The sequence below is a fragment of the Lampetra planeri genome, chromosome 53, assembly GCF_965212315.1.
Source record: "Lampetra planeri chromosome 53, kcLamPlan1.2.h2, whole genome shotgun sequence".
NCBI lineage: Eukaryota > Metazoa > Chordata > Hyperoartia > Petromyzontiformes > Petromyzontidae > Lampetra > Lampetra planeri.
In genome coordinates, this window is record NC_136159.1 from 5,085,062 (window position 1) to 5,109,758 (window position 24,697).

The 24,697-nt window shown below is 48.4% G+C and overlaps 2 protein-coding genes across 3 annotated transcripts in view; both read left to right on the forward strand.

Annotated features, from left to right (window-relative positions):
• Positions 1-6,803, forward strand: part of PIK3C3 (phosphatidylinositol 3-kinase catalytic subunit type 3) — a 61,650-nt gene extending 54,847 nt beyond the window's left edge. The window contains exons 19-25 of the mRNA XM_078617343.1: positions 405-469; positions 2,702-2,786; positions 3,083-3,157; positions 3,616-3,784; positions 4,182-4,272; positions 4,999-5,124; positions 6,253-6,803. Of these exons, the coding sequence (XP_078473469.1) occupies positions 405-469; positions 2,702-2,786; positions 3,083-3,157; positions 3,616-3,784; positions 4,182-4,272; positions 4,999-5,124; positions 6,253-6,267 (626 nt within the window). The 3' untranslated portion in view covers positions 6,268-6,803. The remainder of the gene's footprint in view (positions 1-404; positions 470-2,701; positions 2,787-3,082; positions 3,158-3,615; positions 3,785-4,181; positions 4,273-4,998; positions 5,125-6,252) is intronic.
• Positions 6,804-9,533: 2,730 nt separating this feature from the next.
• On the forward strand, positions 9,534-24,217 carry LOC144734904 (uncharacterized). 2 transcript variants are annotated; one of them, XM_078617345.1, is made up of 6 exons: positions 9,534-9,713; positions 16,387-16,635; positions 19,051-19,239; positions 19,938-19,976; positions 21,304-21,382; positions 22,756-24,217. In XM_078617345.1, the coding sequence occupies exons 1-6, from the start codon at positions 9,626-9,628 to the stop codon at positions 22,823-22,825; spliced, it is 714 nt and encodes a 237-aa protein (XP_078473471.1). In that variant the 5' UTR covers positions 9,534-9,625; the 3' UTR covers positions 22,826-24,217. The 2 variants fall into 2 exon arrangements, with proteins under 2 accessions (XP_078473471.1, XP_078473470.1); XM_078617344.1 differs by lacking the exons at positions 19,938-19,976; positions 21,304-21,382; positions 22,756-24,217 and having other exon boundaries at positions 19,051-19,541.
• The last annotated feature ends 480 nt before the right edge of the window (positions 24,218-24,697 follow it).

The following is a 24,697-nucleotide window of genomic DNA, read 5'->3' on the forward strand; positions in this document are numbered from 1 at the left end:
GAATCGTGTTCCGTTTTACACGTACAGCCTTCTGTGAATCCACTGCTGGATGAGGGCCTCCCCCACACCCAGCGGGTCGTGGCTGGGATGCTTGACCCCTATCCGGTCGTTCCGTGCGGATTTGCAAACGCGGAGGGCATAGACACGGGAGCATAGACGTACCGCGTACAAAATATAAAATTACTGCACTTACCTGCGCTGTCTAACGTGTGTTGCCGTATCAAATTGTGAAAACATACGACGTGCGTGGCGCGATTGCAGCGTTCCTCGCGTAAACGAGCAACGAGTGAAAATATAAAACGAGCGACAGGTGAAAAGCGCCACCGCCTTCGTGACCGCCAACGTCATCCGGGCCCTCGCGAGTGTCGTCACCGATTCTGCCGACGTTTCATTCCCCCGGGCAGGTTTCATGCAGTTCGTGGAGTCGGTCGCAGTGGCAGAGGTCCTGGCTTCAGAAGGATGCATTCAGGTTTGTTCACGGCACCCAGGTAGTTTCGCATCGAGTGGTGCCAATCGGCGCGTACCTTCACCCCCCCCACCCCTCCTCCTGGGTCGCGCGCAGGCTGCGGCGTGGATACCGTCTAGGAGGAGTTACGATTAAGGGCTTGGTAGCCCAAGTTTTCAAGGGCGCCACTGTGTTGAGACAGTGGTGCCATCGTAGCTAGGAGATGTTAACAACCTCGCCTGGTATACAAAAGGACGTGGGTTCGATCCCGACCCTGACGACTGCTGTATATTTGGAGTTTGCATGTCTCTCCCCATGGTCGCGTGAATTTTTCTCCGGGTAGTCCGGTTTTTCCCCTCCGCATTTAGAATCAACATGCGTTTTGAGTATTTGAACCTCATGGCGGGACCCCCGGGGTCCCATTAGCCCCCCGGCTCTCGCATAAACTGCGTTGCGACATCATTTTATGTCCGTCTCGACGAGCTCTACACGATGTGCTAATAAAAGTTTGTGACTACGGCATGACAACGACTCCGACATGACAACAGAATAATCCGCGCCCGGTGGGTCGCGGCGTTTATGTGCGCGGCGGGACGGAGTCGCCAAAAATAAATTAATTACCATTTTGACTTCCGTTTATTCGGGACCCCGGGGTCCCGCCATATGGTTAATTTGTCTGCTATAGATTTCCACGTGATGATAACCCACTTGGACGAGCTATAATTTGTGGCCAGGTCGCTTCTGATAAACAGCTCTTCAGCTCAGTGGACCTTACGTTGTAAAAAAAAAAAAAGAGTTAAACTTAGGAAGAAAAATAAGTGGGCTTCGGGTAGGAGGACCATGTTGCCCGAAGGGATGGGTGATGGCCAGTGGTCAGGACAAGCAACGGAGCGGTAACCAAATTTTGGAACGCGCCCAAAGAGAATGCCCACCCCCTCCGAGATTGCTGTGTTCGAGCAACTCGCGCACACCAATCGAAAATGTTTAATTGACATCAGTGGGGGGCTTGAAGGGGTAGTTGAGGGTGGGATGGGGGGCACAGGGACGAGTTGTCTGGATTGGGGGGCTGTGCCGCCATACTGAAAAGGTTGAGAGCCACTGCGCTTAAGCAGGAACGTATCAGAATGCCGCGCGCAGCGGTGTTTTCGACAGAACGTTGCTGTCAATCGCTGCGACCGATGTTTTTTGTAGAGCCCCAGATGTTGCACTCAGTGGGCAATTAAGTGAGCAATTCATATGCATCGCTTTGACGTAGAGCTGTTCATTAGTTACAGTTTCAACTAAGGAATGCTTGTTTGTTCGTTTCTCAATCAGCTTGTCCTGGTGAGGGTCGCTGGAGCAGCGTGTTGAGTAGGGTAGTCCAGACCTCCCTTTCCCTGGCGACAGACTCTAGCTCTACTACACTATACACTACTACACACTACTATACACTACACTACTATATACTACACCACTATACACTACACCACTATACACTACACTATACACCACTATACAGTACACTACTATATACTACACTACTATATACTACACTATACTGTACACTACACTAGTATACACAGACTTCAGCTCTTCCCGAGCGCCGTAGTCTCACCAGCTTGTCCTGGATCGGCCCCCCGGGGTCTTTGCCCAGTGGGACGTGCCCGGTAGAGTTCCAGGGTGAGTCTATTGGGAGGCATCTTTACCAGGTGCCCGAACCACCTGAACTGCATAAGGACGCATTTACGGTGGCTACGACTTGCATCGACGTGTCCGCTGGAGAGCGCTTATTGAATTGCGCCGCATTTTTTTTGCTTTAATTATGATTACCGAGGTTTTTTTTTTATTAATTTCTAACTGTGGCCATTTTGTCATTAAAAGCGTAGGTTGATATCCATTTTCAGGCGTGCTCCAAAGTGACCCGAAGCATATGCCTGGTCGTAAATTGTGCCCTAAAGACGGGCACGAGGGTAAGCACAAACCCTGAGGCTTGAACTCGCAAATTATTGCTGTACAGTCTTCTTGTTCGCCAAAGGGACAGAAGCCCCCATCGGTCTCCAGTGCTTTTTCCGAGTCGCGCCGCGTGTTGTTCGGCGTTTCGAACCGAAACGTCGGACATCGTGCCGAGCGACACGTGCTACGCAAACGCACAGGGGCACCTACACGGCGCAGCCGTGAAAATCTACGCAATAGTACTAGCACCTCGATCGCTCACGTTCGTTCCTTTACACTCCCTCCCACCCACCCGCAACCCCCCCCACGTTGACTCCCCTGCAGAATTTCTTCAGGAAGCACGCTCCGAGTGAGAAGGGCCCTTACGGGATCAGTGCCGAAGTGATGGATACGTACGTGAAGAGCTGCGGTAGGTTCTTGCTCTTGCATTCAACCAAAGCGCGTGGGAAGGCCACTTTTTTTCTGTTTCTGTGAAATGCCTTTTGTTGCCGTGTCGACGGCCACTGGAAGTCATCCGTGTCATTGCTGACAGCCATAGTGGCACATTTTCAGTTTTATTTAGGATAGTTTTTTTGTAGGGTTATACTTTAGGAAACCTTTCAAACTCGTTCGTAGAACAGCTTGTTACGTATAAAAGTGAATCATCGTACCAAGTGAACGTTGTGTTAATGGGGTATTTTACGACGTTTGTTCTTCCCTCGACAGCTGGCTATTGTGTCATAACTTACATACTTGGCGTTGGCGACAGACACCTGGATAATTTGCTACTCACCAAAACAGGTAATGTAAACTCTGTTGAAACCTTGAAATATTTGATTCCAACGTTGACATTCAGTCACAAAGTCACCCACTACCTGTCATTTTCACGCTCAAGTGGCAAAATGTCCGCCCCAAAAAATAATCCCCAACGTGTTCCATACTCGATACCATTAGGGCATTTAAATCTAATCAGCGGTGGCAGCAGCCGCATTACAAATTGCACTTCGGCGCATTTGCTCTGCTCGCACGCTCACTCTGATCCCTCGTGATCCAAGCTCCATCCTAAACCAAACTTAACCATTTTTTTCATTTTACCAGACAAGTCAAATCCTCTTTGTAAATACAGCCGATGGCGCTGATGGCGCAGCATCATCGTGCGTTGTCAGGAGTTGAAAGAGCTTGCTTCGTTGATTGATGGGAGCCCACCCGGGGCCCAAAGCAACGGGCTCATCGGAGCCGTGCGTGCGTCGCGCGTGCAGGAAAGCTTTTTCACATCGACTTCGGCTACATCCTGGGCCGCGACCCCAAGCCGCTGCCGCCCCCGATGAAGCTCAGCAAGGAGATGGTGGAGGGAATGGGAGGCATGCAGAGCGAGCAGTACCAGGAGTTTCGCAAGCAGTGCTACACGGCTTTCCTGCACCTGCGCAGGTACGCCGTTCCCACAGTCATCCCCCACCTGCTGCCCCCCCCCTGCCCTGCCCCCCTACCAAACACCGTGCAGTGTCATCATCATCAACCCCCCCCCCCCCCCTCCGTACCAAGTACATTCAGGGGTGGAGTGCCCCGGAATCAACCTGAATCCTTGACAAAATGTTGTTTTCCAGGAAGACCAAATGTAGCCCATTCGTATGTACGTAAGTGTAACTTCTTTCGCACCTTCCGCAGCCAACCATGCTCATCAGAGGTGGGGCCGAGGTGGAAGGACAACAAACGAAACACAATCAGTTTCCTGCTTTGCTTTTTTTTTTCACATTTTAACAGATCTCTACGTTGCGGAAAAGTGAATGTTTCACGCCCCTCCGCTGCGGTGTTGTTTGTCGCGCAGGTACGCAAACTTGATTCTGAACCTCTTCACGCTCATGGTGGACGCCAACATCCCCGACATCGCCCTGGAGCCCGACAAGACCGTGAAGAAGGTGAGGTGACCGACGTGCCGCCGAGAGCTCCGCACGTCGGTCGCGCAACACAACACGAACCAGGGCGCCACGGTCGCGAGGAAACGTTAACTACCTCGCTCGGTATACAGGAGGTCGTGGGTTCGATCCCAACCCTGACGCCTGCTGTATATTTGGAGTTTGCATGCCTCTCTCTCATCATCATCATTACGGTGGCTAAGAGATGTTAATTACATCGCGTGGTGTACAGAAGGTCGTGGGTTCGATTCCGACCCTGCTGTATATTTGGATTTTGCGTGTGTCTTCCTGTGGTCGCGTGGATTTTTCTCCGGGTCATCCGGTTTTTCCCTCCACATTTAGAATCGCCATGCGTTTAGAGTATCTCGCTGTTCTAAGCCACTTCGTTGAGCTATCATTTGTGGCTGGGTCGCTTCTGAAAAAGAGCTACATAGCCCACCCACTTCTAAAATGCGACTGCATCTCACGACGTCGTACAGAAGCAGTGGCGTGCTATGTCGGTATGCGGTGTGAGACTGCTGACCCGCGGTCGCTCCGTGGCCCATTCCTAATTTGTGCGATGTTCTGATACGGTTCAACACAGGTGGCTGTTTGTGAGATGGATCAAAACCGGGAAGTTCTTCTGTGTGGTCGGCAATCGTCTTAACTCAATTTTGGTGATGGAAAAGTAAAAAAATATCACACCAATCTGCCCCTTGGCGTGACTACGTGTGGCGCTCGTGCGTGCAGGTGCAAGACAAGTTCCGTCTGGACCTCTCTGACGAGGAGGCCGTCCACTACATGCAGAGTCTGATCGACGAGAGTGTTGGGGCTCTGTTTGCTGCTGTTGTCGAGCAAATTCACAAGTTTGCTCAGGTGAGAACCCACCCCGCCCCACCCCCAATCCCCCATCGTCCCGCAACCCCCCCACCCGTCCCTCCCCCACCGACACCCCCCCCCCCCCCCACTGTGGGCTCACGTCCACCCTGGCAAACACTCCAGGGGCGCTGCGGTGGCGAGATGTTAACCATCTCGCCTGGAATACAGGAGGTCATGGGTTTGATCTTGACCCTGACATCTGTAGCTTTGGGGTTTGCATGCTGTTCCCATGGTCAAGTGGATTCTCACCGGATCCTCTGGTTTTTCCATCCACATTTAGAGAAATGCATTGAGATAATGTGGCTGCTATAAATTTCCACGTGATAAGCCACTTCGTTGAGCTATCATTTGTGGCCAGGTCACTTCTGAAAAAGAGACAAAAGCTCAGTGGGGCCTTATTTGGTAAAATAAAAATCGATAATTTGTTTCATACCCTTCTATCTGGCAACAAAACTGACACCTTTTTTTACAAGGAGTCATGTTTGCATAGACCACAATACCTGCAGCCATAATGCAAACAAAAAACATAACTATGATAATATATGCACTGTCCTTGAAGTTGATTGGTCCACACCAATCAGTTTTGTTGCCAGATAGAAGGGTAAAAAACCAATTATCATATTTTTTACTGGCAAATGAGGTTCCAATGGTGTAAATGCTTACCCCGAGCTCTCATACTCTGATGGTGCATTGTCTTTGAGTTGTGCGCCTTTTGGCGTCATCTGGTCCAACCCATGTGAGACTAGGTTCTAAGGAAAGCTGTCTTGGGTGTGGACCAATCAACTTCAAGGACAGTGCATATATTATCATAGTTATGTGTTTTGTTTGCATTATGGCTGCAGGTATTGTGGTCTATGCAAACATGACTCCTTGTAAAAAAAGGTGTCAGTTTTGTTGCCAGATAGAAGGGTAAAAAACCAATTATATTTTTTACTGGCAAATGAGGTTCCAATGGTGTAAAATAAAAATCGTTTAACAGTTAGGTTTTTGTTGTTGCAGTAGCTGTGTTGACGATCACAATGTCACTTGGATTGTTAATCCGCAGTAGCAGCTGTATGTGACATTAATTACGAAAACCCAGTGTCTGCTAATTCCTTGTCTTTATCTCCTTTAACTTTTTCGCAGTATTGGCGGAGGTAAAACGTTACCTGGAACAACGCTGTCTTCGCGGGACACATCCACGCTGCATTTCCAGGCCAATTTAATAATCACACCCCTTGCTGATTTAAAAAGTACTTCGCCGGTTCGCTTTAATTTACTCCAAGCCATGCCACTCGGACCCACGGGAGCGTGAAATTGCTCTACAATTTTTCCACGCTGGGAAAATGGTTTGAAAGTTAGCATGTTAAACTGGCAGGAATTGCATCCGATGACTCGCTGTACATTTGCCATTCGATGTTTGTTTTTATATTGTCATTTTTTATGTTCAAGAGTGTTTGAATTAACTCCCGTATCTACGATAGGTACTCTCAAGTTATTCATATAGTCGTCACCGACGCGCTCTGGAGGTCGACATTGGAATACCGTTCCAGTGGCCAGCACGCAGGAAACTCAGCTCATGCATCTTTATTTACTTTGCATATTGATTTTATCATCACCACTTAAGTCCTCGTTTTAATGCACTAGATGCATTCCTGAAAAGTGCTGCATTAAACGAAAAATGCATTCAGCGAAAACTATTTCTCCATGAACAATGTCATGGTAGAGTTTGGCGAGATAGCGACGTACGACGGCAGGACGAATAACTGAGGGTACGCCGCCGCGTTACTGTATGATTCCGCGTACTGTATCACTGTACCGCTCGGCCGCACCGCTCAAGAAAGTTCGTCGTCGACCGCTCAGAAACTGCGTTGTAACGGTGCACATTCCGTATGATCACAACGGCGTGTTCCTTGTTATAACGGTGCGCTTTCTGCGTTACAACAGCGGGCGCTTTCCGAGTTGTGCGAAAAGTGATCCCTTATGGAAGAGCCACGTTATGGAGAAAACGCGTTGCGTGAATGTGACGCATTAAGCGAGGACTTACCGTACTTTAGGGGTAGCAGCTGCCCTCACCCAACCCCCGTGCCCCCTCACCCCCACCCATGTGACCTCCCCGTGGCCAAGTTCTTCGGTGTTTTAAGATCACTGCTCAATGCGACGGGAACTTTTTGTCAGCTCAGCGAAATGCATTTGCAAAAAAAAATTCTGGCATTAGTTGAGGTCCCCATGGTGCCGGCCACTGGAATGGTGTTCTAATGTGTACGTCCCGCGGGTGTTTGGCAACCACTTATTAAAAACAGCATAGTTAACGTGAAGTATTAAAATCTTAGTTTTAGTTAATTTCATGTAAACATAGTATTATCTTTATCAGAGATTACACGTGGCCAAACTTGTCATTATGTAGCGTTTAAATGACACATTGCCACATCGAGTGCAATTGTTACCGCGGCTGGACTACAGTGGTAAACAGTGCGCATGCCCGTAAAGAATGGTTTGCGTGTGTTCCAGACATCGGGGGGAAAGTCGTTAGTAATTATCTCGAGTGGCTCTTTTATATTTTGCATCAATAAGACGCTACTGCGGTTGCAATGGTTCACGCTCTGGACTTGAAACCCAAAGGTCCACTGGTTCGATTCCATCTCCCGGCTTGGCAGTTGAAATGACGGGGCAAGCTTCTTAAATCCCTCCACTGCCTCCGTCCACCCGGCAGTGTTAATGGGTGCAACCACAGTTAGTCGATCCACGGGGCGCGTGTGGTGGGGTAAAGCGTGGATACTCCCCATCTCTTTGAACTTCTTTCGTACCGTACATCGCCAACCGTGATAATCTGCGACGTCTGGCCAGCGTGGTAGAGTAGGCCAAAAATACTCTTCGACAGCGGGGGGGGGGGGGGGGTAGCCCTCTGGAGATTCATCTAGCGCTTCTGCCAGCAGTGGCATGAGCGAGCAAATGGAGGGTCACTCCTTTGAACCCTTTCCCGTTCCGATGACATACGTATGCGTACGTGTACGTCATGAAAACGAAGAGAAAAAAAAATATTAAAACTACCGGTATCGAGGCGCTCCTACAAGGCAATGCGGGAGGGCGAGTGGCGTAGTTTAGCACCAGTTGTGAAAAGTGCGGTCGTGTTGCAACAGTTATCTGTGGTGAGTACAATGTCTTTACAAACAGCGGCGCTTTGCCTCTAAAAAATTATAATGTTGAGTCGCTTGTGTGTTCCGAGATTTGTAGGTGAACGGGACCCACCCTGCAACCTTCATGTCGGTGGACATCGTATTTTCAGCAAGCGGAAATCGACATTTTGCTAAAGTTAACTTACATATTACGTGGTTTTAAAATATAAATACTGTACAGCTATGTGAACGCTTTCATATAACGATTTCATCATTCAGATTGCGAATTTGAGATCTGCTAATCACTAAATAGGTCCAACATAATTGAATTATGAAGCATCATTTAATTCGTAATTTCCAGCAAGGTCATCCCACAGCTGACATCTGCCACATGTGTGCGCGTGCGTGCTTGCGCGTGTGTAAGTTACATCCTTATTTGTCCAGCATCAATAAAGGGCCTTGATGCCGCTTAAGCAATGCTGTCATTGTGAACACGGTGTCCTAGCAAGGTACGCAAACATTCAAATTGGTTGTGCCTTTTCTTCGCCTCTGTGGGGGGGGTGGGGGAGACTCTGCCCCCTGCGATAAAAACTTCGTGTTTTATTGTGCCGTCTCCAAAGTAGCGGCGATCCAACGTGTTTCCATGGCAGGTTCCGTTTGAACAGGCGGTTTTTACTGCCTCCTTGTCTCTTGATTCTTCGTCTTCTCGCTTGCTTGCTTGGTTTTAAAGTGTTTGTCTCAGCTCCGTTGAGACTTTTTTTTTCTTTGTTACTTTTTGAGTCGCGTAGCGCGAACCAATTGGTTCACGCGGGGCCTGCGGAAACTCGCCTAATGCGGTTGTTAAAAAAATATCCACCCGTGAGAATTTCTTCATATTCTCGAAGCCGGCTATTTTAAAGGCGTTGAATACAGCTGGCCCAGAAAGGGGGGAAAAAAAGGAACTTCTTAATTGAGTGGTTAAAAAAAACTCAAGTGAGAACAAAGTTGGTAGTTGTAAGTACATGCCACTAAATTAGATGTCTTACCAACTGCGCTAATAAAATACAAATACCTTTGCCCTGACCCAGTGGACTTTTGCCAATAGCTGCGGTACTTGGGCCGCAATAAAATAATGGCTACTGTCAACTTGTGCCATAAATGCGCGTGCGCATAACATGTGCAAACGAGTAGCTAAAATTTAACCTGCGATTTCATATGGGGTGGGGAGGTAATTATTCCTTTATTATCGTAAAGTGCTTGGGGTGGGCGGAGGAGGGTTTTTGGCGATGACTTTACCAACTCTCCTGTTCTGCGCCCTTCTTATAACGCCTCGCGTTTAACCGTTGTAATTTTATCTTCGCACAATAATCACTCTTTGCGAGCAATTCTTAAGACCGTTTTTATTTTTTTTGGGGGGGGAGGGGATGATGCCACACAACGTGGCGTGGTGTTGGCGTGTGTTTCTCTGGGCACTGTGCTGCTGCGTGACACCTATCGGGGGACAAGATGCGAGTGAGTACTGGCGCACGTATCTAGCTTGTGCGTTTCTTACGTTGTATGCAAGTCAAAGCTCTTGCGTTACCGTTTGTGTCAGTCGTCTGCAGGCGACTGTCATTCGTTGTTGCCTAAATGGACCGGCGCCCAGGGTCACCTTTGAAATTTCAAATCGAGGGCCGATGTATATTTCATGGTCCGCCGACTCTCAATCTGCGTTGTCGGCTATTGTCATATTGTTATATATGTGATGGCACGGGGCTTCATGTGACACGTTGCAAGTCTGCTCCGACGCGCAACGTGTAAGCCTGAGAGGGTCTCCTCTATCTCTCTCCAGCCTCGACTGAGTCGTGTCGGTATTTCTCTCGCCACATGTGCGTGATGATCGTGGGTTTTTTGGAAGGAGGGGGGGATAAGTAGATCGACTGGCTTTGTTTTGACGCACGCGCGCACGCTGCGTTTCAGTAATTTCTGCTTTTAGTTTTCCAGTTTAAAACATTTATATATCGGCCGGCTTAGCGTTACGCTGGTGTTATTGTCAAGGTGTAGCCCTGAAATTGCTTGTCCATGCCACCGCTGGCAGAAGGGCCTCCACACTAGAGGGAGCTCTAGAGGGTAGTTGGCCTACTCTTCCACACTCGCCAGACATCGTAGAGTAGGAGTACCCACACTTTTCCGCACTCGCACACGATCCGCCGCCGATCGATTTAACTTGACTATTTATAGAAGCCCAAGAACATCGACTTTTTATTTTAGAATTACCCATAAAGAAAAAAAAATGACGCGAGTTTACTGTTGAAGTATTCTCCGCAGAAGCGTTCGTGTACAAAAAAAAACTCCGCAACGAATTTCCACCCACAAAGCGCTTTACGACCGCTAAATTCTTACCGAAGTAGGATTATGAGGGGGGGGGGGGCATGGTAATAAGCTGTGAAAGTGGTGGACACGGTTCTGTGCGACCAAGTCATCATCATCATCCCACTGTCGACACGCTCATTTAGAGCCTCCGCGGCTCCTTAAACTCTCCCCCTCCGGGCGCCTTCCCTTGGCCCCGTGGTGCCTCCAGCCGTCTGCCATCTGTGTTCAATCCAGAGCCGCACCGCTCGCAAGGAAATGCATATGTCCAGTCTGACGGCAATCTGTAACTGTGGTTTCATTATTACACATTACCTCCTTTATTTTGACTCCTGACCACATGAATGTTGCTGCCCTCTGATGTTCGCTGCCATTGAAGTGCCCTTGCGTTTGTGGTCTTTATTTGTAGTTTCTCTCGCAGAGGAATGCTGATTATATATCCCGTTCGGGCATTACATTACAATATATATCTGTATCCCCAATCTTCATTCCTTACATTGTCTTGGAGGAGGGGGGGTGTGTAACGTTTATATCAAATAGTGGCATGTAAGAACGTCAATTCGTTAGTCTGTTTTCTTTTAGAAAATAAAAAAAATATTTCGATGTAACAAAAATCCACTCCCTCCCCCCGTCCCCATCAGTAGAAAAAAAATTCTGCCAATCTGCCGTAGAGCTGGACTTATGTGATTATTTTAAATAGTCGCTCACCCTACCGAGTATTATCGGTTCGATTATTTGTCGTAATTTGGATAACTCGAAAATATTTGGAAAATAAAGCCTCCGCTTGAATGTACTGTACGTTTAACTTATTTCGCACCACCGTACGAGGGTGAAGGACAACAAACTAAACACAAAAAGCATTTCTAAGGAAATTAGCTCTAAATGTAGTACAGTGGTGTAGTGTGTAATAGTGTAGTGTGTGTGTAATGTATAGTGTACTATCTATGTTGAACTTTCACACCACCGTACGTAGCCAAACCGTGCTAATCGGAGGTGCGGGGGAAGGACAACGAAACGCCAAAAAGCAGTTCTCAAAAGAAATGAGTTTTCAATCTAGATTATTTAAAAGTGCATAGCTCCAATGGCTTCGTAACATCTGAAGGAAGACCGTTTTACCCTTCCCGAGGGATGTCTCCGACATCGCCAATCTCATGCCTAACGGATCCTCCCCACAGATCCCAACAGTGAGAGGTTTAGTGGCTGGATGATAGAGGCAATGATTTTCACTCTTCCAGCGATTTGATGAATCGTCTTGGAATTGATTTGAATCAAAAAGTCAATTCCAGTCGGGGTCTTTTTTTTCTTCTGTCTGGATTTGTTTTGTTTTTGCGTCCCATTTTCTTCTCTCGTTGATACAGCGTTGTTGCCTCTACAGGGACTCCTCTGCTCACGAATTAGTTCGGTTCCAGAGGTCTGTTAGCAAGTAGATTTGTTCATAAGTCCAACTTTACTCCTGTCGATTCCAAACTTTGTACGGCGTGTACGCTAAACACGGGGAATGGCTTTAAAATGTGTATGTATAATCTGCAGATGTAGATGGCACTGGTTCTTCATGTTCTACAGATTCAGATCCCACCACAGCGATCTATTGCACGGCGGTTGAACTTACGACGCTTGGATCCGAATGGGGAACTAGAAATGGACAGGTTTGTTCGTATCTCTGGAAGTTCGTAATTCGAATGTTCGTAAGCAGAGGAGTTCCTGTATCACTCGACTGATAATACGACGTTTAAAGAAAACCAATCCAAGAAATACCTTCAAATCCAGCGTATCGAAGTGCGACTGTTGGGTCGATGAGAGTTGCTCAACTCGAAGCAGACGACGTCTTACAATTGGGAGTGTAAATGGCAAGAAAAATGTTCCCCAGCAGCCAAACTACACTAAATGCAACTCATCAAAGATTCCAGTGGGAGAAGTGGTCCAACGAAGCCGTTCCGCGTGGCTGCCCTTGTTTTAATTGATTTCTGAGTTTGCGCCACGCTCGTGCGCAAGGAATGTGCGTGCTGCCACGGGGGGGGGGGGGGGGGGGTTCACAATCACGGCGACGCAAGGGAGGTGCACATACGAGGAACTTAAAGCGTAACATTTTCACACGTTTAAACTTTGCACTCGCCTGATAATCATATTCATGATGTGCTGGCGCGTTGTTGTCTGTGGCTTGTCCTTGAACAGTTGCTGCGCGCGTGTTTTTTGCACGCTTTCGTGATCTCTTGGATTATTAAACGCATTATTTGGCGACACTGCTGTTGTGCTGGCAGCGGTGCACACGCACAATTAACCATCGTTCTATTTTTTTTACTGCTTGTTTTTTTTGTAACTTTCTCACCCCGTGCCCCTACTTGGACAACTGTGAAAACGAGCTTCATAGCTCATCGGATTCCTCCCGCATGAACATTCTGATTCTGCATTATGGGATCTCCTTTGCCAGTACCAAAATATGATAATAGGGTTTTCCCCTTTTTTCTGGCAACAAAACAGGTGTTTGGTGTTTTCACATCTTAACACCTGTTTTGTGGCCAGAAAAAAAGGGAAAAACCTATTATCAATCTGATTCGGATCAGCTCAACACATTGGTCAAGAACTTTGGCCTTAATAGGAACACATAATAGGCGACGTTTCGGGCAATGGCCCTTGTTCATAACATATTTGTGTGCTTTGAAGACATTTCGGCCGATGTGATGTTAAAACACTTGCCAATGGCACTGCCCTCTGCAGTACCCACTTGACAGGGTGGTCTCGTGACCCCCTCCGGCCCCCAATTAATTGACCCGAATTTTTTTTCTTTGTATAATTATTCATATTCTTTGGGTCTTTCAGTAAAGCCACGTAGATAGAAAAAGAATCAAAAAAATATCACGACGTTTCGATCGCAACACAAGCAATCGTCATATTTTTTTCACCTGAAGACGATTACTTGTGTTGCGATCGAAACATCGTAATATTTTTATTGTTTTTCTATCTACGTGGCTTTACCGAAAGACCCAAAGAATATGAATTCCTGCAGTCACGAAAGCTTTGTGAAGATTTGACTTTGTGCCAATTGCGTACACATCTGCCGTACAACACTGCCACCTCTTGGCTCAACACTGTCATGACACTTTTGAATGTTGAGTTTAAAATCTTATTCAGAATCAGAATTATTTCTAACTGGAGGAATCCGATGAGCTATGCAGCTCATCTTCACAGATGTTCACTATTTTTCACAGATGTCCAGTAGTTTCGCAAATGTCGAGTAGATGTCCTATCCGAGATGTCTTATTTGATTTATTACAGTTACAGGGATGATCTGGTTTTAGCTCGCTTCCCAGCTATATGTTGCACGGGAGATCCGTGGGAACGTGAGCACAGCGCCAGCAGCAACACAAACAAAAGGCGACGAAAAAAACGATAAACAGTCCCCAAGTCCAGTACAAGGTCCGAAGGAACATTGCACAATACTAACAAACGGCGAACAATTCTCACGTGGCTTTGACTTCCGCTTTAACAGCAAAGACATTCACACTTCAGAGTGGGCCGATTCGCCCCCCCCCCCCCACAGCTTTGGCGATTCCAAGAATTATCACGATTCACGGTCGTGATTTTGTTCCAAGAACCGGTTTCACTGTTTTTTTTTTTACAGAGGCAGGAACGAAAATGTGTGTATGTTGAACTTCTTTCGCACCGTACTTGGCCAACCGTGCTAATCTGAGGTGCGGGGGAAGGACAACAAACTAACACACACCAAAGCATTTCTAAATAAATTAGTTTACAATCTAGATCAGGGGTCTGCAACCTTTAAGACATAAAGCGCCACTTGGACCCGTTTCCGAAGGAAAAAATAAACTGGGAGCCGCAAAACCATTGCAACTATTAAAACAAATATAACACTGCATATATTGTTTCTTACCTTATTGCTATATACAGGATCGTGCAGTCAGCTGTCAATCTGAATAAAAAAAGGACTTTTTCACTTAACAATGTAAAATATATTTTTGCAAATTAATAGCTAAATTACCTGGTTAATGGGATTTTTGCTCCTGAACCTCAGTGCACAGTGTCTGCACATCAGGGCTGTAAGACGTCACCTTCATTTTCACACAGGCTTGCAAGCTGTCATCTGTGAGGCGTGATCGACGTTTGTTTTTAATATAGTTCATGTTGGAGAAGACCTGCTCACATACATATGTGGAGCCGAAGATCGACAGGACTCCAAATGCATACTTTTTCATGTTTATATAAGTGTTGGGGATGGCATTCCATGTTTCGAATACAAGTTTGTCCTGTTTGGGAAGGTTTTCAATATCACTCCATTTATGATTCTGAGCCAGAATGGCCTTCTGACGGGCAACATCCTCAAGAGTAGCGGTCAAGCATTTGAACTTGGACACCCATATATCTTTGTCGGCTATATCGGCCAGTTCCATCTCAAGATCAGGTTGACTTACACCTGCAAATGCAGTCATATTCAATAGGGATGGATCGATCGCCAGGGGAGTGACAGGGAAGGATAATGTCGTTTTTTCCTCTCTGAACTCACAGAATCGTTTCCCAAACGAACTTTGCATTGTGGTGATTGCAGACTTGAAATATTCCAAATTTATCGTATCATGACTTTGTTTGAACTCTCTCAAAGAGGGAAAGTGAGACAGTGTACCTCTCTGTAAATCTTTGACAAACACTGTCAACTTGCGCTCGAATGCCAAAACCTCCTCCAGCATGTGCAGGGCTGTGCCTCCTTTCCCCTGAAGGGTTGTATTTAGCGTGTTTAGATGTGCTGTCATGTCTACCATAAAATGTAATTTTTCCAGCCACTCTGGCTGTTCCAGCTCAGCAAAGGTGAGCTCTTTGCTGCCCAGGAAGGTTTTTACTTCTTCCAAACATGTGACAAAGCAACGGCAACGTTATTGCCTGTCACCGGGCGGGCAGTGTGGAGCTGAGCGGCGACCTGTCAGCAGCGGCAACGCCAGAGCAGGTGTCACAGTGCGCCTCCTCCCCTCGCTAGCATCCGCCCCGGAGCCGCGGTCAAGGTTCAAAAGAGCCGCATGCGGCTCCGGAGCCGCAGGTTGCCGACCCCTGATCTAGATGATTTAAAAGTGCACGGCTCCAATGGGCCTCGTAATATCTGAAGGAAGAGCGTTCCAGACGGCCGCAGAAGCGCACCTGAAAGCGCTCAATGGCTTTCAGCGAAAAGCCGTTGCGAGGATGAAAAAATCTCGCCACCCCTCCACTCCATCCCGTCCCTCCCCTACCCTTTCGTGACCCCTAAGTACCCTCCATAGCGGTCACTCATTGCTCGACACTTGCACGCCCCTTACCATCTAAATCATTCTGTCACCATTCGTTCTATGTAAAGCACCTTGAGCGTGAGCGTTCTATAAATATAAAATTAGATCACGTGATATATTTTCATCTGGAAACAATAGAATTGCAGTTTAACACGTAGCAGGCTTTCGCGACCAAAAGTATTCATAATAAAGGTTTTTGGGTTAGATCGCGTAAGTACAAATGTGTCGTAACCCTCCACCACCCGACACAGCCAGGAAGGTTTGTCACCTAAACAACGCGCCAATTAGTTACGACTTCAGCTCACCGGTGTGCTGGCGAGTAAATCCACAACACTTTACAAGCATCGCTGGCTGCGTCGGGTGGTGGAGGGTTACGGACACATTTATACTTACACGCTCTAACCGAAACACCTTTATTTATTAATAGAATTGCAAACCAACAATCGCCGTTGGTCGGTCGCGCGCGCGCGTGGCACCGCAGTTGTGTTGGGCGAGTAAATCCACAACGTTTACAAGCCTCGCTGGCTGGTGTCGGGTGGTGGAGGGTTACGGACACATTTATACGTACACAGGAGTCGCCGAGTGCAGGCTGCCCCGCGAGCAGCACCCCCGTGGGACGGACGGCGCGAGGAGCTCCCTGCGTTTCGCCTACGACGGCTCAAGAGACTCGTGCACGCTCGTGTGGGTCGCGGCGAAGGCGACGTTGACGACGTTGACCACCGCCTCCGCTCCGCCGCGGGACAACGCGTCTCTCTTCACGTCGGACCGCGCGTGCATGCGCAGCTGCTCGCGCAAGGGCTCCGTTCTCTACCCGACGGGAGGTGAGGACCCCGGGGGTCAGTGCCCGATCGTATTATTGGAGGAGCAAAAAGTCGCTAAGTATGTTGCTACGGGCCCCGCACTTTCAAGGGGCCGCCGCGCTCAATGCTTTCAAGCTATCAATTCCGGTTCAGTGATTCTGCACTTGCTCTATTACTATAGTACTATACTGCCTTCAACTTTTACGAAAGAGTGGGTGTTTAAGGTTCGCGATTGATCGTATTACCTGGCTGTATGTCAAATGAAAAAAAAAATTACTATGCAAGTAATTTTTTTTATATTTAAGTGTTTTTTTATTTATTTAGCGCCCCTTTATAACAAATGCTGCAGGCCCCGCACTAGCTTAATTGGGCACTGCCCGTGGGTGGTGGTTGGCCTGCCCGAACGCCTGATCCGGCACCCGATCCTGGTGTCCGTGTCGCGTGTGGCCTGCCCTGCCGGGTGGAAGAGTCTTGCGTGTGTTGAGCCAATCCTGCTGAGGGTATACACTCCCAGAAGGCCGTGCGGCTCATGGGATGTGTTCAACAACTTTTTTAAAGCGTAGGAGACGTGTGTGAAGGAGGCGTATTATCTCCCTATTTATGTTGTTGCTTGTACGCTGTTGTCTCCATCTCTATTCTCGCCACACGTGATGTTATTGTACGATATATGTTTTAAGTTTTGCTGGCTGCGCGGCTAGAGGAATGGATGGATGGACGGCCACGTCCAACGCACGTGCGGGCTTGCTCGTCTCACGAACAAATATTGCTCCTTAGTCTTGTACCGCCGCTGGGTAGACGAGAAGGACTGACTCCGAGTGCCCATAGTTCCTACTGCGCCGTTGCTTCATGGGTCAATTCTGGAGGCACGTTAAGGTGCACACGCTAAAGGTGCAGCCCTGCAATTTCTCACTCGCGCCACTGCTCAGCTGGAGGGAGCTCTAAAGAGCCCTTCTAGATGGTATTTTGGCCTACGGGGCCGTCCATAAATGACGTCACGCACCTAGCGGGGGGGGGGGGGGGGGGTCAGACATTTGTGACGATGTGTGACGAAGTGGGGGGGGGGGGTTGGAGAAATGTGACGTCACATCAAAATGCGCAACTTTAAATAAATATAGAATTGTTATAACAACACTATCTAACTCAGGTTACTGGGGATCAGCGGACAGAGAGCTCACCACCGCATAACTGGTTTTGATTGCTAAGAACCATCACGGTTAGGCGTATAATGTGAAGTGTTCTATCACTCCTCGTGCACATTTTGTACCAAATTAGTCTTTTCTTCGTGTCGAACATTTGTAAAGAGGAGATTTGTGACGTAAAGGGACAGGAGTTGAGTCTGGTAAAGAGGGTGCAGGGCCATTTAGTGTCTTATGAGTAGAAAACAAACAGGGCGTTAAAATATACGCACTTGAAACAGAACTGACAGCCAATATAATGAGCCCAGAATTGGAAGAGTGTGGACGGATTTCTGAGATTTCATAAAAGCTCTGACAAGCAGTGGCACTCGGTGCAGTGTATCACCAGGGATACAATGCCCCCTCACATATTGCAGTAGGAGAGGACCGGCGTTGCCGGCAGTCAGCTCGAGATGAACTGCAGAGTTGAAACTTTTTTTGGCATCAGAAATTTCGACTGGAGATATGAGTATTGGCAGTATTTTTTTTTTCTTTGATCGGAAGGTTGGCGGTGGCGGGGGTGGGAAGCGGAGACCTCGGTCACGGAGATATGGACCTGAAGGAGAAGGCGTGGGATGAAAAAAAATAACTCCACGGCTTTACTAACTTCTATTTTTGTTCGTACGACAACGGTAGTCGATGACGAAAACTTTGAGAAAGTTTCAGGTTGTGAAGTTTCATGTCTGGAGCCCGGTATAATTGCATTTTTCTCTTCTTCTGAGTTTAACTCGTCCGCAAGTTTGAAATCTGTGTTGCTGACAAAAATAGACTTCACAATGAAGTTCTAGTGTGCCTCAATTGCACTCCAGTGGTATCACTGCATTGGCATTGCATTGCAACGTATGGTTAATGATTTCACAGTGATGTCACTAGACAACTATGATTTACCTGAGACGTCTGCAAGTTGCAAGGTGGGTGTCCCGTTTACCGCTGAATCTCGGAACGCACAAGCGGTTCACGCAAATTTTATTTAGAGAGGCGTAGCACCGATGTTTTAAAGACATTATACTCACCGCAGAGAACCGTAGCGACACGACCGCACTCTATGATAGCTAGCAGCAAACTGCCGCACTGCCACCCGCATGGCATTGTGGGAGCCTCGGTACCGATCAAGTTATTTTAGTTTTTCTTCTGATTCCGTTTCGATGACGTCATCGGAATGCAATGGGAGGAAAAACTGCTGACGTGCGGGTACGTCATCGGAACGGGATGGCTTCGTAGGCGCTCGCTAACAGTGCGTCGTCTCTCTGTGTGTGCATAGCCGAGGTGTGCTTGCTGCCCAAGGACACGGGTTCCTGCAGGGCCCACTTCCGCCTGTGGTTCTTCAACGTGGAGCGGCGGCGCTGCGAGAACTTCACCTACGGTGGCTGCCGGGGCAACGGCAATCGATTCGTCGAGCAGAAGACGTGCGCCAACGTCTGCCAGCACCTCGTCGACCCTGAGATCCAAGGTTGTGCACGCGCGCCGGCCCGCCTCTTCGCTCGCTCCTACGGCAGCGGCGATGGCTGCGATGCGGAGACTCGGCTCTCTTTTTCCTGCGGGCACAACAGAGCCGCGCGCCAGGGCCAGTGCCGAGCCAACCCGGCGTGGCGCGCCACTGGCAGGTGCCATGGTTCGTTTTATTTTCCTCCACTGCCGAAGCCGAGCTGAGCCGTACCGAGCCGCTGACGTCACCCACAAAATGTGAACGTTTCCAAACGTCTGTAGATGATGCGGTGTGTCAGTAGGCGACCGATGTCACGCGCAACAAACGCATCCATCGCCGGGCCCATAGCTCTGCTTGGTCCCGGGCCACGTTCACATATCTCGTGAGGCCAGCGTGGGGTGGTTATGTTTTGGCTCGGCATGGCATATCGGCAGTGGAAAATCACCCGTGCCAGAAGGGCCCTGCACTGGCTCGGCTTGGATGTGCCAATGGAAAAGGGCCGACGGGCCACCCTGGGGCTTTGTTGTCATTGGAGGTCAATGCAGTAAAATCTGCCGTTGTACTGTACCATGCTCCAATGTATTGCGCCCAGCCTGAACCCGAACGAACGCCAAATAACGGGACAATCCTGATATAGAGTTTTAAGACTCTCCGTGGCTTTCATTAATGAAAAAAAAAATTATCACTGCTCTTCAACCGCGTGTGGCGTTTGTTGTTCACAGACAGAGCTGTTGGAGATCGTGATGACCATTTCAGAGAAGGTAAGGGAACAACACCGACCCGAAAGCCGTCCCAATTTTCAGCACGCATTTGCCGCATCGGTTTCGTCAGCTCCTCAATTTTGCAAAGCACCATCAGAGCCTATGGAGGTGGCTCGGTGACTCAGGAATCCTGGCACTGGGCCAGCGCCACTGAGACTCGTGAGTTGGAACACGACCAAACAACCATCACTCGTTCAGAATCAGAATATTACTGGTAAGAACCTCCTGGTTACACCAGCCCACAGGGGATTATTGTGTCCGTCCGTCGTGCAGGGAGGGGCTGGGTGGGGAGGGAGGGGCTGGGTGGGGAGGGTGGTGAGGGGCTGGGTGGGGAGGGTGGTGCTGGGTGGGGAGGGGAGGGTGGGGAGGGGCTGGGTGGGGAGGGTGGGTAGGGCTGGGTGGGAGGGGTGGGGCTGGGTGGGGAGGGGCTGGTCACCCCGTGGTGCTCTTATAAAACTCAATGTTTAACCTACTCACGCCGGCTTTTGCCCGCCCTCACAGTCGGGCATATTTGTGGAATACACCACGCCGCCGTTGACCCTGGCCATTGACCGAGCAACCCAACGTTCCTACCAGCTCCCTCCGCAGGAATGTGTTTATTTATACTGGAAGAATCCGAAGAGCTATGAAGCTCTTTTTCACAGATGTCCAGTAGGGGCTCGTCAGAACGTTACAGCAACAAACAATTTGAAAAAAAAAACACGATAGAAGTGCAAAGTATAGGAAAGGTAAAAAAATCACTTTTTTTAAATATATAGATAGAACTAAACTATTCGTATCTTGCCAGGTAAGGCCCACTGAACTATCAGCTTCTTTTTCAGAACCGACCTGAGCACAAATGACAGCTCAGCGAAGTGGCTTATCACGTGGAAATTTCGAGCAGCTAAATCATGTAAACGCACGTCTATTCTAAATGCCGGGGGAAACACCGGAGGACGCGGAGAAAAAATAATCCACGAGACCACAGGGAGAACACGAAAACTCCAAATATACAGCAGCAGGTGTCAGGGTCGTGATCGAACCCACGACCTCCTGTATACTCGGCGAGGGAGTTAACATCCCCTAGCCACCGTGGCGTCACTTCGTCAAACCCAAGCCCACGCTGACTTTTTTCTCGCCACCGTTCAACCCCTAGCCTTACTTTTAACCCGAACCTTCGATCGTATCACTAACCATAACCCTATCACCGTATCACGAGCTCTCACATTATCTTTAACATCCACCACGAAGCAGACGGCGCGCAGTTCATCGCGCCGCATTAACCAGGGCGTCCGCTGGGTTGGAACCGCGAACCGCCTCGTCACCACCGCTTGTCCTTCCGGCCCAGGTGCGGTAGCTGCGGCCGTGTTCGGAGCTCTGTTTGGCGTCACCGTCACCGTCATCTTGGTCGTGTTTGCCATAAAAAGGTGAGGTCCCCCCCCCCCCTCAACGTCTCCTACAGATGGAAATAATTTTTTAATGATGCTGGATGCAATTACCAGCGAAACGTCGTACTCAAAAATTGTAAATGTTGTGGTTTCACACTTCAACACACCGGTGGGCTAAAGCAGTGAACTATTTGTCTTTGATCAACGCGACACTTTTTTACTGATTGGCCGTGTCGGGTGGTGGAGGGTTACGACACATTTATAAATAACGTGATCTAAACCCAAAAACGTTGATTATGAAATTTTTTATATTTTTTTATTTTACGAGACAAGGCCCACTTAGCTGTTTCGCTCTTTTTCAGACGCGACCTGGCTATCACAACTGATAGCTACACGAAGTGGCTTATCATCGTGTGGAAATGGAAATGCAGTCCAATACTCTAAACGTGTGATGTTGATTCTAAATGTTGGGGGGGGGGGGGGCCAGAGGACCCGAAGAACAATCCACGCACCCATAAGGAGGACACGCGAACTCCAAATATACAACAGGATCGGGATCGGGATCGAACCCACGACCTCCTGTATACCAGGCGAGGTAGTTAACATCTCCTAGCCACCGTGATGATGATGATGATGAGAGAGATACGAAAACTCCAAATATACGGCAGGCGTCATGGTCGGGATCGAACCCACGACCTCCTGTATACCAGGCGAGGTAGTTAACATCTCCTAGCCACCGTGATGATGATGAGAGAGAGATACGAAAACTCCAAATATACGGCAGGCGTCATGGTCGGGATCGAACCCATGACCTCCTGTATACCAGGCGAGGTAGTCAACATATCCTAGCCACCGTGGCACCCTAGCACCTAGCCTCGCCACGGCCGGGTTTTAGCCGAACAGAATGACACATTGCCCTTCTGACATCCCTCGGCGTCTGTCTGGAACAAAACTGACACCAGCGCCAGCTAAAGAACAAAAAGTGCACTCGTACGAGCGAAGGAGTTGAGAGCGAGGGAGAAAGAGAGAGGAGTGATATTGCTGGCGCTGATGGTATCGTTCTTTTAATATTGGAGTTGGGCGCACGTATCGTGATGCGTGCGAGCGTGTGACCTATTTCAATTGCCGACCATGGCTACCAACTCCGCCTTAAGTGAGCACCCGGTGCGGTGCGTACACATCGCTACTGGGGATACAAAAGGGGCTGGAAGTGGCGTTTGCCACCCACCCTCTCGTATGCCTTGCCGACCTCACTGCACTTGCTTCTACAGCCTATATATGTATATATGTTGAAGTTCTTGCACACGGTGCGTAGCCAACCGTGCTACACAGAGGATCTTTGTCTTTGCGTGTCTGCGGTTGGAGGATTTGCAAGTAATGGAATTGATTGTGTTTTGCTGTGTTATTTTCAGAAAACGTAACACCAAAACCAAGGTGTACTCAAGCCCTCACGACTATGGACTCAAGGAGGAATCGTTTTAAAGATGAAACAATATACACGAATTGTATTCCTAAAATGACGTACATGATGTATGGGGTTATATCGAGTGATTGTCGCTGTAATCGCAACGGATCGATGGGTTGCTAAACTGCACTTGAGGAAGTTGGCATGAAAATTGTCCCCGAGGTGTTGAATAAGCGTTAAAACATGGAACGTGCGCAGTCAGTTTCGAGCCGGGAAGATGAATCGATTAAGCTCATTCATCGACGAATGATTAAAACCGACTGCTTTATTTGCGGTGGATTACCCGGGATATTTTGTACATGACGGCCACCCAGACTTCCTGCCTGCCGAAGGCTGGAAACCCCAGTCAAGCCACGGTCAGCGTGACATGGCCAGTGATGCCGATACGGTCACTAAGCCACGCCCGTCCCATCACCTCCCATTCCGGGAACATGCGTGGGAACAGAGGTGAGACTTTTCTTACGCGAAATATGTTCGTGTGATCAGATTCGCCACTTAATCAAACCGATAATTGGTATAGAGTGTTTTAGACTCTGAGGCTTTCCTGGATTAAGGGCGTCATTATTATGCAGTAATTTAATTCACGTTGTGGGCACAATATTGCCAATGTTCTTCTCTTTATTGTCGCTGTACATTCTACCTATGAATTGTCCCATTAGCTTTGCCAAGGTGGGGCACTTCATCATCATCATCATCAACATTGTCGTCAGCCATGATCAATCCACTGCTGGATGAAGGCTTCTCCTTGTTGTCTCCATCTCTCTCGGTCCTGCAAAGCACAAATCCATCCAGCACCTCCACGCGAGCTGAGTTAAATGCCGAGCAAATGGCACCCGTGTTTTAAAATAACTTTGGTTTTAATCATCAGAAGTCATGGTCAATCCACTGCCGGATGAAGGCCTCGAAGCTGCCGCCATCTCTCCAACAGAAGTGCTCGGGCAACTGAATATCCCAGCCTAAATAATAAATAGCATTCGGGGAAAGATAGCGATGGATTTTCTGAGACAATCTTCATCTTCTGTACAGTGCTGTACTCCATCGATTGTTGAATCTGTTTCAGGCGGTGAATGCAACGTTTAAAATTGCCACGTTCTTTCGTCTCGAACTCTTAAGGGTTTGCCCGTATTTTTCAAAATAACCAATGCAATTGTCATTGTTTTACGTGCAGTCAAATGTTGTCATGAAAGTCAGCAGGGAGACTGATTTTTTTTTACAATAACAAAACGTATTGTGACGTGTGTGTGTGACGTATGTGTGACGTGCATGTGTGACGTGCGCGCGTGTGCCCGCTCTCTCCGTGTAATGATGTAAAACATTTTAAGTCGGTTGAAATCTGAGTCGCAAATTAGATTGTTTTGTTTGTTGCCGCTGGTGGTTCGTAATAAACCGAAGAAGGCGCATCCCTGCAATTGCCTTCACACGCCACGGGACCCCCACCCCCACCACCACCCTCCTCTAAGCGTCGGCCCTGTTGTAATGAAGCATGGCCACAAAATCCGCAGCACTGCTGCTGCAACAGAAACAAACTTGCGCACTTCGCTCCCCAAAGCCTCCCTTCACTGGCTGGGCTATTCGCAAGGCAGACAGCAGAGGTCGGTAGCACCGCACGATACGGAACACCACCTTTGGGGCTCCAACACTCGCGAATAGATGGCGGCCCTGCGATTGAAACTAAAAACTAAAGATTTTTGTTTTTAAATTACCAGGTAAGGCTCTTTGTTTTTCGAGAAGCGACCTGGCCACAAATTATAGCCCATTGAATTGGCTTATCGTCGCGTGGAAATTCAAAGCAACCAAATGCGCTAAACGCACGTTTCTAAACGTGGAGGGGGGAAAACGGAGAATCCGGAGACAAAAATCCACGCGACCACGGGGAGAGATGCAAACTC